General features: G+C 36.5%; 1 protein-coding gene across 1 annotated transcript in view; it reads left to right on the plus strand.

The window, feature by feature from the left end:
- Positions 1–12791, plus strand: part of LOC140163494 (uncharacterized) — a 40832-nt gene that overhangs the window by 16139 nt on the left and 11902 nt on the right. The window contains exons 4-5 of the mRNA XM_072186811.1: positions 1302–1358; positions 9924–9962. Of these exons, the coding sequence (XP_072042912.1) occupies positions 1302–1358; positions 9924–9962 (96 nt within the window). The remainder of the gene's footprint in view (positions 1–1301; positions 1359–9923; positions 9963–12791) is intronic.

Here is a 12791-nt window from a genome sequence, read left to right on the forward strand (position 1 = left end):
ATGTCATAAAAAGAGGATGCTAGGATCACGAAATACTCCTTTAAAAACACATTTTGAATTTGTTTTTTTGTCCATTTGCGAGCGAATGAGTAAGTTAGAGTTGAGGAGGTCGGGCGGGGACATCTAGCCTATTAGTTTGAGAGGGTCATTATTCCGAAAAGGGCTGAAGTTATAGTTTCCTCAGATTTATGTTCATTGGCGGCACTACGGGGGGGGGGGGATACTTATCTTGACTCCCAAATAAATAAATCCATGACCCCTTCCTTCCGAAGAAAATGACACCCCCCTAAGTTCCCTACGTGCAAACATTATCAAATAACATCATCGGCAGCTACCCAGTTCTGACCTTAATGCCAGTAAGAATCACATTTCGTCATCAATATGGCCAATTGCCACGCCCATTTAGCACGGAAATAATGAAATATAAGTTTTAAATCAGCTATATCTAGCTTTTCCGTCATAAATTTTTTTTTTCCGTAATGGAAAATCCAAATAAAGAGTTTATGTTTCGGGTCAAATTATTTTGCCCTTTGCAATCAATGCCACTATTTTGCAAAAGCAATTTTCCTTGTAACCTGTCATTTTCGTCTATACTTTTGCGTGTGGAATTTGTGCACATCCGGGTACCTTACATCGTTGAACACGGTATGGCGACTTGTAGATGTCACGTGCGCATTTATAAAAGCGCATTTATATATACAACCGAAGTCGACTGTTGAAGACAATGGGCTATTCCAGAAAATATATGCACACCCCCTATAGAGGAGTTCGGATTTCCGGACTTTTTGTCCAGTCGTGACTGTTGGAAATCCAGACTTTTTAAGTGTCCAAAGACGAAAAAATCCAGCAGAAAAATAGTTCAAAATCAGAAATCCTCAATTTGAGAGCTCATTTGGAACATTTCCATGATTTTCCTTCATTTAAATTGGATTTCCAGGCTTTTTAAAGTGACATTAACCACTGGAATTCCAATCGTTTTCAGAAAGCAGACTTGGAAATCCAGACCTTTCTATGATTGAAAAGTTACTCCTCTATAGGGGGTGTCCACTTGATTTCTAGAATTGCTCAATCGCCAGGAATAGTAACGTTGTTGAGCCCCATTTCATAGAAAGGTGCCAAACGTCACCCATTGGTTTTTACGTTTTTTACTTAGTATCGCGAACGATGCCTGCATATACAAGGGATGCAGTATAGACTGCCGTTTTCCATGCTTTTCTTTGTCCAGTATTGTGTATTATATTATTTTATAATTTGTAAGTTATTATCTATTATCATTTGAATGATTAATATTATAATTACAGATGCACCTGGTTCTACAGCAAATCCAAATGTTTCTAATAGGCCTCCTGATTCCGGAAGTAAGTTGCAGTTGATAACTTTATTTTGTTGGGAGTGGTTTCTTATTTTATGTTCAATTCTTCTTCTCTTAGTTCTAGCCATATAATTTTTAAGCTAGACTTCATGCAGCAATTTCCATGAGCCTGGTCAATCCTAACACAAACGTTTAATTATCACGGTGTACTCGTTATATTTTGTTAATTCAACGATTTAAGTATTTGAATATATGAATACAAAAGCCACCCAAGTCCATACTTTGGCCAAATTGAGTTAAGCATGGGAAATTGTTGCTATACATAGGCCTGTCATAATTATGTTGTTACGATGTCGTACTTGACTCAAGGCCAAAATCACCTTTTACCCGAACTCACACGAATGCACAACACAAATACACTGTTTATTTAAGCTAACAAAATCTAAGTCTTTAATTGAAAACAGAGTATGATTGGTACATATAATAACAATATCGCATATACAATAAAATCACACAATGACAGTTTTACTCTATGACTACTTAACCAGCTGTCTTCTTGTTGGTGATCCTAGAGTTCTTGCAATGTTCTGGACGACTGATGTAATATATCCTTATTCGCTTGTCCTGCGAAGTCCAGTGTACACTTGCGCTTATAAATCCTTGCGTATAAAATCCTCATACGAAAATGACGATGCTTTCTCCAATCTCCTTTGCGCTGTTATCTCCACAAATATATCTCCTTGCGCTGCTTTCTCCTCAAATATATCTCCTTGCGCTGCTTTCTCCAAAAATGGTGTTTCTTTCACCAATCACTCTTTTCCAGGGAACCGGTTTCTTTAACACAGCTCCACTGTTTCTTGACAGATGCGTGGCCTTCACAAACCCAGCAAACTCCAGCAATTTGACAGAAGAACTTTTAATCCTTTGATGAGGAAGAGCACTTTTGTGTGCTCGCTGTCTTCTTCGTTGCTGTATTAAAATTAGCTCAATTATTGGCTATATAAACTGGTTAAAATGTACTTCTTTTTGAAGCACGAAGACCATCACACACATGTGGAATATCTCAATCTCCCATGGCATTCTGTAAAGTCCCAACAAAAGCCTCAAGCTTTTTATATCAGTACTCATGCAAAAAACCCATCATCTATAAATAAAACCATTACTTCAATCACATTTTCACAACATTGCTGCAATCTTGGGATTTCCCAAGATTAATTATACACATTCACCTTTCACATTACATCACTTCCTGGGGGGTTTTCCTGATGGTGCAATAATGAACTGGGGCTTTCCAAGTTCCAAACATAGCTCTGACTTTGTTTACAATAATTTGGGGAATACCAAAATGACTTTCCACACCATTGTCTTGCACGTACAAGGGGGTTTCCCATCTCATGAAATACTTTCAGCTTGTAAACAAAGTTAAATAATCAAATTAAATTAAATTACTCAGGGCACATCACACCCTCCCCCTTAAAAGAAGAAAGTTCGAATGTAATGAAAACTTTCTTAAGTGTTTTTTTTCTTTTACATCAACTTCAACATATTATTAACTTTGAGTATTTAACTCATCATACACAGTGACTACTTGTCACACACAACTTCCCTTTAAAAGGAAATGTTTGTTTGTCAGTTTTATGCAATTCTGGACAGGGCATCAGCCATTACATTGTCTTTTCCCTTAATATGTTTGATGTCCAGATTGTACTCTTGCAAGGTCAAACTCCACCTCACCAGTCTTTGGTTTTTGTTCTTCATCCTGTTGATGAAGGTGAGGGATTGTGATCTGTGAAAACAAGCACAGGGTATACTGTGGTACCCAAATACACATCAAAATGTAGCAATGCTAATAGCAATGCTAGACACTCCTTCTCAATTGTGGAGTAATTTCTCTGGTGCTTGTTGAACTTCCTTGAAAAGTAACAAATGGGGTGATCTATTTGATCTTCACCCTCTTGCATCACAACACCTCCACAGCCTATGTCACTGGCATCAACAGTCAACTTGAACTGCTTCTGAAAATCAGGTGCAGTAAGCACTGGTGAACTCATGAGTATCGATTTGACTTTGTGAAAAGCATTTTCACACTGTTCTGACCAAATGAATTTTGCATCTTTCTTCAACAAATCAGTCAAAGGACTTGCTATCTCTGAAAAGTTTGGGCAGAACTTTCTATAATAGCCAACCATTCCTAGAAATCTCATGAGTGCCTTCTTGTTTACAGGTGTGGGGTATTGCTCAATTGCTTCAACTTTGGCTTTGATAGGTTTCACCTGACCTTGACCTACAACATATCCTAAGTATGTGACTGTGGCATGGCAAAACTCACTTTTTACCAGATTGACTGTCAACTGTACTTCAGACAGCTTCTCAAACAATTGATGGAGTTGTTCCATGTGTTGTTCCCAAGTTTGACTGTAAACAATCAAATCATCTACATACGCTTCACATCCCTCTATGTCTGCCACAATTTGATTTACCATTCTCTGAAAGGTTGCGGGTGCATTTTTCAACCCAAATGGCATGACTTTGTATTGGTAAAGACCAAACGGTGTACAAAAAGCAGAAATCTCTTTGGCACGGTCTGTGAGTGGAACCTGCCAGTACCCTTTCAAAAGATCAAATTTGCTAACAAATTTTGCATTTCCAATTTTGTCTATGCAATCATCAATTCTTGGAATTGGATACGAGTCTGTCTTTGAATGAACATTTGCAGCTCTCATATCTGCCACTAATCGGTATGAACCATCAGGCTTGGGAACAAGAATGCATGGTGAACTCCACTCACTACTACTTGGTTCTATGATATCATTGTCTAGCATATAATTAATCTCATTTTTGAGATGTTCCATTTTCAATGGATTGACTCTGTAAGGATGCTGCTTGATTGGTTTTGTATCACCAACATCTACATCATGAAATGCAGCATTTGTTCTACTTGGCGTATCAGGAAATATATTGTCAAATTTGTGAATCAAATTTGCAATTTGACTTTGTTGATCTTGAGAAAGATGACCTAACTTTGAGTCCAAATTAGTGAGCACATCAGAATTGTTCAATTTTACATTATACTCCTTGTGCTCTGGCTCTTTATCCTGATCAGAATTGTCATCTTTACTCTTGTCTACATTGGCGATTCTGTCTACATCGGCATGTTTGTCTACATTATCAGCATGTTTTACTGTACACACAGGTTTTGAAATGCCACTGTCACTTCTTTCAACATACTCTTTTAGCATATTTATGTGGCATAACTGCCTGCTCTTGCGTCTACCAGGAGTCTTGATAATATAATCTACTTCACCCACTTTTGACTCTACTTCACATGGGCCATGATATCTGGCTTGTAATGGGTGTCCTGGAATTGGAAACAGTACTAGAACTTTGTCACCTGGTTTGAACACTCTCTCTTTGGCATGTTTATCATACCATTGCTTCATTTTGGCCTGACCCTGTTTCAAGTTTTCTTTGGCGATATCAGTTACTCTGTTAAGCCTATGCTTAAAATTGGAGACATAATCCAACAAATTGATATCTGATTTCTCATTGAGCCACTTTTCTTTCAACAACTTTAAGGGCCCGCGCACTGTGTGTCCAAACACTAACTCAAAAGGACTAAATCCTAAAGTTTCCTGAACAGCTTCCCTAGCAGCAAACAACAACAAGTGTACTCCCTCATCCCAGTCCCTCTGAAATTCCAAACAGTATGTTCTGATCATGTTTTTCAAAGTTTGGTGGAACCTTTCTAGTGCACCTTGTGATTCTGGATGGTAAGCACTTGAGGTATACTGTTCTATACCTAATTGATACATGACCTGCTGAAATACTCCAGATGTAAAGTTTGATCCTTGATCTGACTGTATGGACTTGGGGAGCCCCACAAATGTGAAGAACTTGGTTAAAGCTTTCACTATAGTCACTGCTTTAATATTTCTCAAGGGTATGGCTTCAGGAAAGCGTGTTGACGCGCACATAATTGTCAGAAGGTATTGATTACCTGACTTAGTCTTTGGTAGGGGGCCTACACAATCAATAATAACCCTACTAAATGGTTCATCAAAGGCTGGAATTGGCTTTAATGGAGCAGGAGGTATTTTCTGATTTGGCTTCCCTACTACTTGGCATATGTGACATGTTTTGCAATATTCAGAAACATCTTTTCTGTGAGTGGGCCACCAGAAATGTCTCAGAATTCTTTCATGAGTTTTCTTAACACCCAAATGCCCTGCCATGGGACTATCATGTGCTATGTTAATTACTTCAGTGTGGTATACTTTTGGTACCACAATTTGGTGCACTACCTTCCACTCTTCATCGGCAGGAACATCAAGAGGGCGCCATTTTCTCATTAGCACACCATCTTGTTTGTAAAAACAGACAGAATTTTGTTCTGCTTCTTCTAGGGTCAATGCCCTTTGATTGATCTCTTTGAGTTCTGGGTCATTTTGTTGCTCCAGAATCAGCTTGTCATGACTTAATGGGTCTTTCATGGTTTCCCCAATTTGTTCATGCTCAGAGGCTGCGTCCTCTTTAGGGGCATTTTTATCCCCAGGAGAAGGAAGTTTATCTTCTTTCTCATTCAACTTTGACACAAATGTGTCTTCCAAATTGTAGCCTAAGTCATCAATTTGGTTGTCCTCAATTGTTTCTAATGAGGCTCTCTTACTCATTGCCCGTGTCACTGCACATGCAGGAAATATCTCCTCTTCCTCACTATTATCATCCTGTAAACAGGGCTTATCTGTGACTATTGGGTCAGGAAAAACCTTCCCCTGCCAGATCATTTCCTAGCAACATGGACACTCCCTTGACTGGCAATTCATGTCTAACTCCTATGGTTACAGGACCAGAAACTAAGTCAGATGTCAAGTTAATTTTGTGGAGAGGTACATTAAGTATTTCCATCCCAATACCCTGGATCAAAGCATTACCTGCTGAACTATCCTCATTAAAGGGCAAAGTTCCTTCCAGAATCATAGACCGTGCACAACACGTATCTCGCACAATTTTAATGGGCTTTGGACTACCATTATCACCAAGTGATACCACTCCCTCTAACACAAATGGTTCAAATTCTTCACACACCTTGTCTGTCTCATTTCCCTTTTGTGGGAATTCTTGTTTCTTGATTTGACTGACTTGTTTCTTTGACACAAGTGACACTGCACATCCTACAGTATTACTAGCAGTTTGCTGCTGTTTTTGTGCGTCTTGTCTGCCTTTTAAGAAATAACACTGGGTCATTGTATGCCCTGGTCTCTTACAATGAGTACACGTTACTTTGGCTTTAAATTCAGTCCCAAATTTTGCTCTGTTACCTGAACTCCCTGGGGTCCCTCTACCACCAGCACTATGCTGTGAATTAGACTGAGGTCTCCCTTCTTGTGTACCACCCTGATTTGCTCTAGGTTGGTTATGGCTGAACCTGTTTGAATAACTTCTGTTATGACTAAATTTACTCCCATTCAATTTGTGAGTTAAGCCATAGTCGTCCGCCATTGTCGCCGCTTCATTTAGCGTCTTAATTTTGCTAGCGCTTTCATCCAAATGAGTTTTTATGTCAACGTGGACACATTTCTTGAACTCTTCTATAAGAACTAATTGCTTAAGTTGGCCGAAATCATCTTTGACTTCTTTTGACCCAAGCCATCTGTCAAACATTTGTTCTTTTACTCTAGCAAATTCTACATGGGTTTGATCTGCTTGCTTTCTTGAATCTCTGAACTTTTGTCTGTATGCTTCAGGCACCAGTTCATAGGCCTTGAGAACTGCCTGTTTGACTTCTTCATAATCATTACACTTCTCTATTGGTAGAGCTGAGTAAGTTTCCCTGGCCTTCCCCACAAAACTACTTTGTAACAGTAGGGTCCAATGCTCTGGAGGCCATTTCAAATTTGTAGCTACCTTTTCAAAATGTTGAAAGTACTCGTCAACTTCTTTCTCTTTGAATTTAGGCACAAGCTTTACATACTTTGTAACATCAAACCCTGACTTTGACTTTGAGGAGAAACTTGATGAGTATTTTTCACCTAGTTTTGCTAACTTCTCTTGTTCAAACTCAATTTCTTTTTCTTTCAAATGTGCTTCCATTTGAATCTTAGCTAGTTTTTCCTTTTCTTCCATATCCAATTTTTGTTTTTCAAGTTCTAATTTTGCTACTTTTTCCTTTTCTTCTGTTTCTAATTTGTGGTGCTCAAGCGCCATCTTTTCTTGGCGTGCTTTTTCTTCCATTTCTAGTTTCTGTTGTTTTTCTTTATTTTCATTCTCTAATTTGATCATTTCCAGTTTTTCTTTTTGGTCCATTTCTATTTTCTTTTGGTCCATTTCCATTTTCTTCATTTCTAATTGAATTTCCAGCTCTTTCAATTTAAATGCCGAATCCCCTCAATTTCAGTTTCTACTGCACGTTTCTCTTCCAAATAGGAATCATCAAAATATCTTCCCCGACCAAAACATCAATCAAGGCATTTTTGATTATTTGCTTTCTTGTAGCTTGCTTTACTTTCAAGTCATAATGTTTAGCAAATGCTAATAAATCAGGCTTCTTCAACTCATCAAACTTCTCCCAATTTATAGTTTCAAGAAACTCTTCTGCTTTGAACTCTGCCATACTGTACTTTCACTTTTAAGACTCAGTAAATTAATGTTAACTTTTTTTTACAGTGTATTATCCCGGACGCGAGCCCCCAATTTTTGTTACGATGTCGTACTTGACTCAAGGCCAAAATCACCTTTTACCCGAACTCACACGAATGCACAACACAAATACACTGTTTATTTAAGCTAACAAAATCTAAGTCTTTAATTGAAAACAGAGTATGATTGGTACATATAATAACAATATCGCATATACAATAAAATCACACAATGACAGTTTTACTCTATGACTACTTAACCAGCTGTCTTCTTGTTGGTGATCCTAGAGTTCTTGCAATGTTCTGGACGACTGATGTAATATATCCTTATTCGCTTGTCCTGCGAAGTCCAGTGTACACTTGCGCTTATAAATCCTTGCGTATAAAATCCTCATACGAAAATGACGATGCTTTCTCCAATCTCCTTTGCGCTGTTATCTCCACAAATATATCTCCTTGCGCTGCTTTCTCCTCAAATATATCTCCTTGCGCTGCTTTCTCCAAAAATGGTGTTTCTTTCACCAATCACTCTGTTTCCAGGGAACCGGTTTCTTTAACACAGCTCCCCTGTTTCTTGACAGATGCGTGGCCTTCACAAACCCAGCAAACTCCAGCAATTTGACAGAAGAACTTTTAATCCTTTGATGAGGAAGAGCACTTTTGTGTGCTCGCTGTCTTCTTCGTTGCTGTATTAAAATTAGCTCAATTATTGGCTATATAAACTGGTTAAAATGTACTTCTTTTGAAGCACGAAGACCATCACACACATGTGGAGTATCTCAATCTCCCATGGCATTCTGTAAAGTCCCAACAAAAGCCTCAAGCTTTTTATATCAGTACTCATGCAAAAAACCCATCATCTATAAATAAAACCATTACTTCAATCACATTTTCACAACATTGCTGCAATCTTGGGATTTCCCAAGATTAATTATACACATTCACCTTTCACATTACATCACTTCCTGGGGGGTTTTCCTGATGGTGCAATAATGAACTGGGGCTTTCCAAGTTCCAAACATAGCTCTGACTTTGTTTACAATAATTTGGGGAATACCAAAATGACTTTCCACACCATTGTCTTGCACGTACAAGGGGGTTTCCCATCTCATGAAATACTTTCAGCTTGTAAACAAAGTTAAATAATCAAATTAAATTAAATTACTCAGGGCACATCACAATGTATAAAAGAACAACTCAAATTCATCCTCTGTGTCTATTGAGCATGTGAAAAATAGCATGTATGAAAGAATCACCCAAATTCCACGATTTGAGTCTTGTAACACATTGATTAAAATCCAGTATGTATAAAAGTCCACTTGTAACACATTCATTGCTAGAGAGTGACTTTTGAAAAAAAAAAATGGGTTTAATAAAGGAACGTGTGTGGTTTTATTACATGGCAGAATGCTTATCAACATTATACATATGTGTGCTTTATTTTGTATTATCTTACTAGTGGTAATCTCATTCTAACATTGTTGTCTTTGTATATGATTCAAAAAACCACCCAAGTCCAAAATTTAAAATGAACCCCACGAAGTCCCTGAAATGCTAATCGTCATACCTAATACAGGTTAATCCACTCATTTGCACGTAAAACTTGCCATATTGACCAGGTAAATCTAACTGAAGGAATTAAAATGATACACAGGTTTTTTCTCTCAAAATCACTTCCCGTGGACTTGGGTGGCTTTTGTATTCATGTATTCGTTTATCTAAACTGCCTCAGAGGCTGCTTCATTAATAAGCATAAGAATATCATAATGAAATCTTGTATGAAATTGCAATGATTTGAAATGGAACTCATAGGCTATAAATGATGGTTCTGCTTGATGTTTTAAATGATGTTTTACATTTACACGATTATAAAAAGGTGGCCTAGTGGTTATAGTACTCGCATAACTAGCCTACATGATTTGCATTTAAAATTCACACAAACAATGCAAGCTCCATTGTTATTTTCATGTTTACAGGAACAGTTGCCCCGCCAAACCCAACTTCTAATCGGCCAGGTAAGCGTATACAATATATTACTTTGAATTAGCATTATAACAGCAAGAGGAACTGTCAATGAATAAAAGAGTGCATAACATAGGCAGTGACAATGAAGCATAAATTCTTGTATAAGTCTATGCACTTTAATAAGACATTTTTCATTTTTTTTATAACCAAATATTAAATTAAAAGGAACATAAAATAGTAAAATCAAGAGTAACAACGATTGTATTAATAATTGTCATGTGTCTTATGTATATGGGACCTTAATAAACACAGCCAAAATAAAAAGTCTCCACTAGTTCCATCCCCATTTAATCAGAGCCTGATGAGTTTATGGCAAAATAATTCATATAACAATTTTCTATACACTTTCCCTCGCAGGTTGATACCAAATTTGATATCAAAAGTTTGATCATCGTGAGCGCAGGAACCGTTGTTTGGAAATTCGTGCAATTTTAAAAATGACATGAATTGTGCGCAGGCAAGTGTACAACGATCCTGTACGGGTTGCTTTAGGCCACATAATAAGCTGATACCATGCATTGGATTTTGCGTGGTCAATTCGTAATTTGTCATTTTTGAAATTGCACGAATTTCCAAACAACGGCTCCGCTGCTCACGATGATTAAACTTTTGATATCAAATTTCAACCTTTGAAGGAAAATGTATAGAAAATTATTATATCAATTATTTTGCCATACACTTATCAGACTCTGATTAAATGGGGATGGAACTAGTGGAGACTTTTAATTTTTTGCTGTGTTTATATGGCGCTATGGGGGTGATATTTGAGTTAGCATTTTGTCGTGCTACATTAGTGGAACCAATAATTTTTGGCATTTTTTCTATGCCCTAAGCTGCCCGCGAGGGGTCGAAGGTCATAATGGGGCCAAAATGTAAAATTTGGTCTATCATATTGTAATATATCTCAATTTGTTCCTCGCATTGCTAGGAATATAGTGTCAATTGTCATACCGTATTTATACACTAGGGTGCTTAGTTCAGGAGTTATGGAGTACATTAGGTGAAATGTCAAATAGCTCATGCATAGAGGCTAAATTTCAAAATGCATCGATTCAATCTCGGTTTGTCTCAAGTTACTCCTCTTGACAAACTAAATGGGAAAATAATTTGTTTGAGAAATGTTTAACCTCGGAATCGGATGAAATCATGGGTCAAATGTTATGCAGTGTACATTTCTAGTGGGCTTTGACTGCATTAACTCTTAAGGGGGACAGGACAATACAAATTGCACCAAAACTGTGAACGTAAGTTATATGTTTAAGATTTCTTATGTTAAGGGGAGTAATTTGACCAGTTTCAATGAAATCGGACCATTTTTAAATTTTGACCTCCGTGTTTGAAAGTTTTGACTTTTGAATGTGTGAAACCTAAATAAGAAAAAGCTTCAATTAAATCAATTAAAGATGCTTCTTTTGATTAAATTACTCACTTTAAGGGAAAATTTGTCAAACACATATTGAAGCATAAAAAGCCTACGTAGAAAAATGCAACTTTTTTTGGCCGAAAATTTCATAAATGGCTGTATTTTGAAATGAAGTTGACAAAAAGTAGCATAACTAATCAGTCTATGTACCAGAACAAGAAGTGCAAAACCAACAAGTATTTTGCCTTTGTCATTCATAATAAATCCTTCTATTTATATGAATTTGAAATAAATTACAGAAATTAGTTTATTTTATTTACAAATATTAAATTATTTCATACAATTATTTGATAATTAACTAATTAATGCACTAATTACCTAGATACAATTTGTGATTGGTGGCATTAGGCCATAAATTTTATGCTTAAACTTTTTACTGAACATTATTTTTATTAGATTTTTTTCAAGTAAAGAACATAGTTCTCAGTTCTCAAATAATTAATAAAAATTTGTACAACTCAATTAAAGTTAATAAATTTAACTTAAACAAATATTTTTTCATATTGAAAATATGATTAAGAAAATATCTATTCATATTTTGAGACTTGAAGCAGCAGGTTATTTTCATCTGGAAAGTATTTCAACATTTTTTTTAATGTTGCCATCTACAAGGTACATGAACTGAATATATTCCTTTTGGTTACATAATTAAATCCTATTCTAATTACAAATCTGTATACCAAACACACACATCAGGGAACATATTTAAATAAAAAAATGTGTATTTTTAGTTTTCTACCCTATATGATTTCTTACACACCCTGTATATCACCATGAAAACTACATATAGTCCCTACACATTAAGCTGTCAGAAAATGCATGCTTTTGCTATTGTACTCTTTATGGTTTTAAAAGTTACACCAGCATATGTAGAAAATGACGAAATTGCTAGATTTTTCTTGGTGTAACGCGAGGGGTTCCTCTATAATTTTAATCATACGAGGATGATTCAAAAAGTTCTACTTCCATCAGCACTCAGCACATGTCTATTATCTTACGTGCCAGGATATTGAAATTACCCATGGCCATACTCTTAAATCTTGGCTACAAAATAATAGTTATTTAATTAAAATGTAATTTTTGGTTTTTAACATGGGCTGATTAAAGTGAATATTACAGGTTTGGTACGTCGGAAACGGTCTGAAAAGAAAGGCTAATTTTGATTAAAAACATTGCCAACATCTATGTGAAAATCAGTACAGATTTATTTCTGAAATCAAATTGTTCAAATAATCTAATCAATATCTAATGCTTGCAGGTAGTCTGTTTTACTGATTGTCATGTCTTTTGCACACATACCGAAACATATTCAGTATTAACCATTATCCATTGGTTGTATGTTGACTTCGATCGGGTGAGCACTTGTTGGTTGAATTCATATTAATTGGTTCATAGG

Source organism: Amphiura filiformis, chromosome 1 (genome assembly GCF_039555335.1).
Source record: "Amphiura filiformis chromosome 1, Afil_fr2py, whole genome shotgun sequence".
NCBI classification, from domain to species: domain Eukaryota; kingdom Metazoa; phylum Echinodermata; class Ophiuroidea; order Amphilepidida; family Amphiuridae; genus Amphiura; species Amphiura filiformis.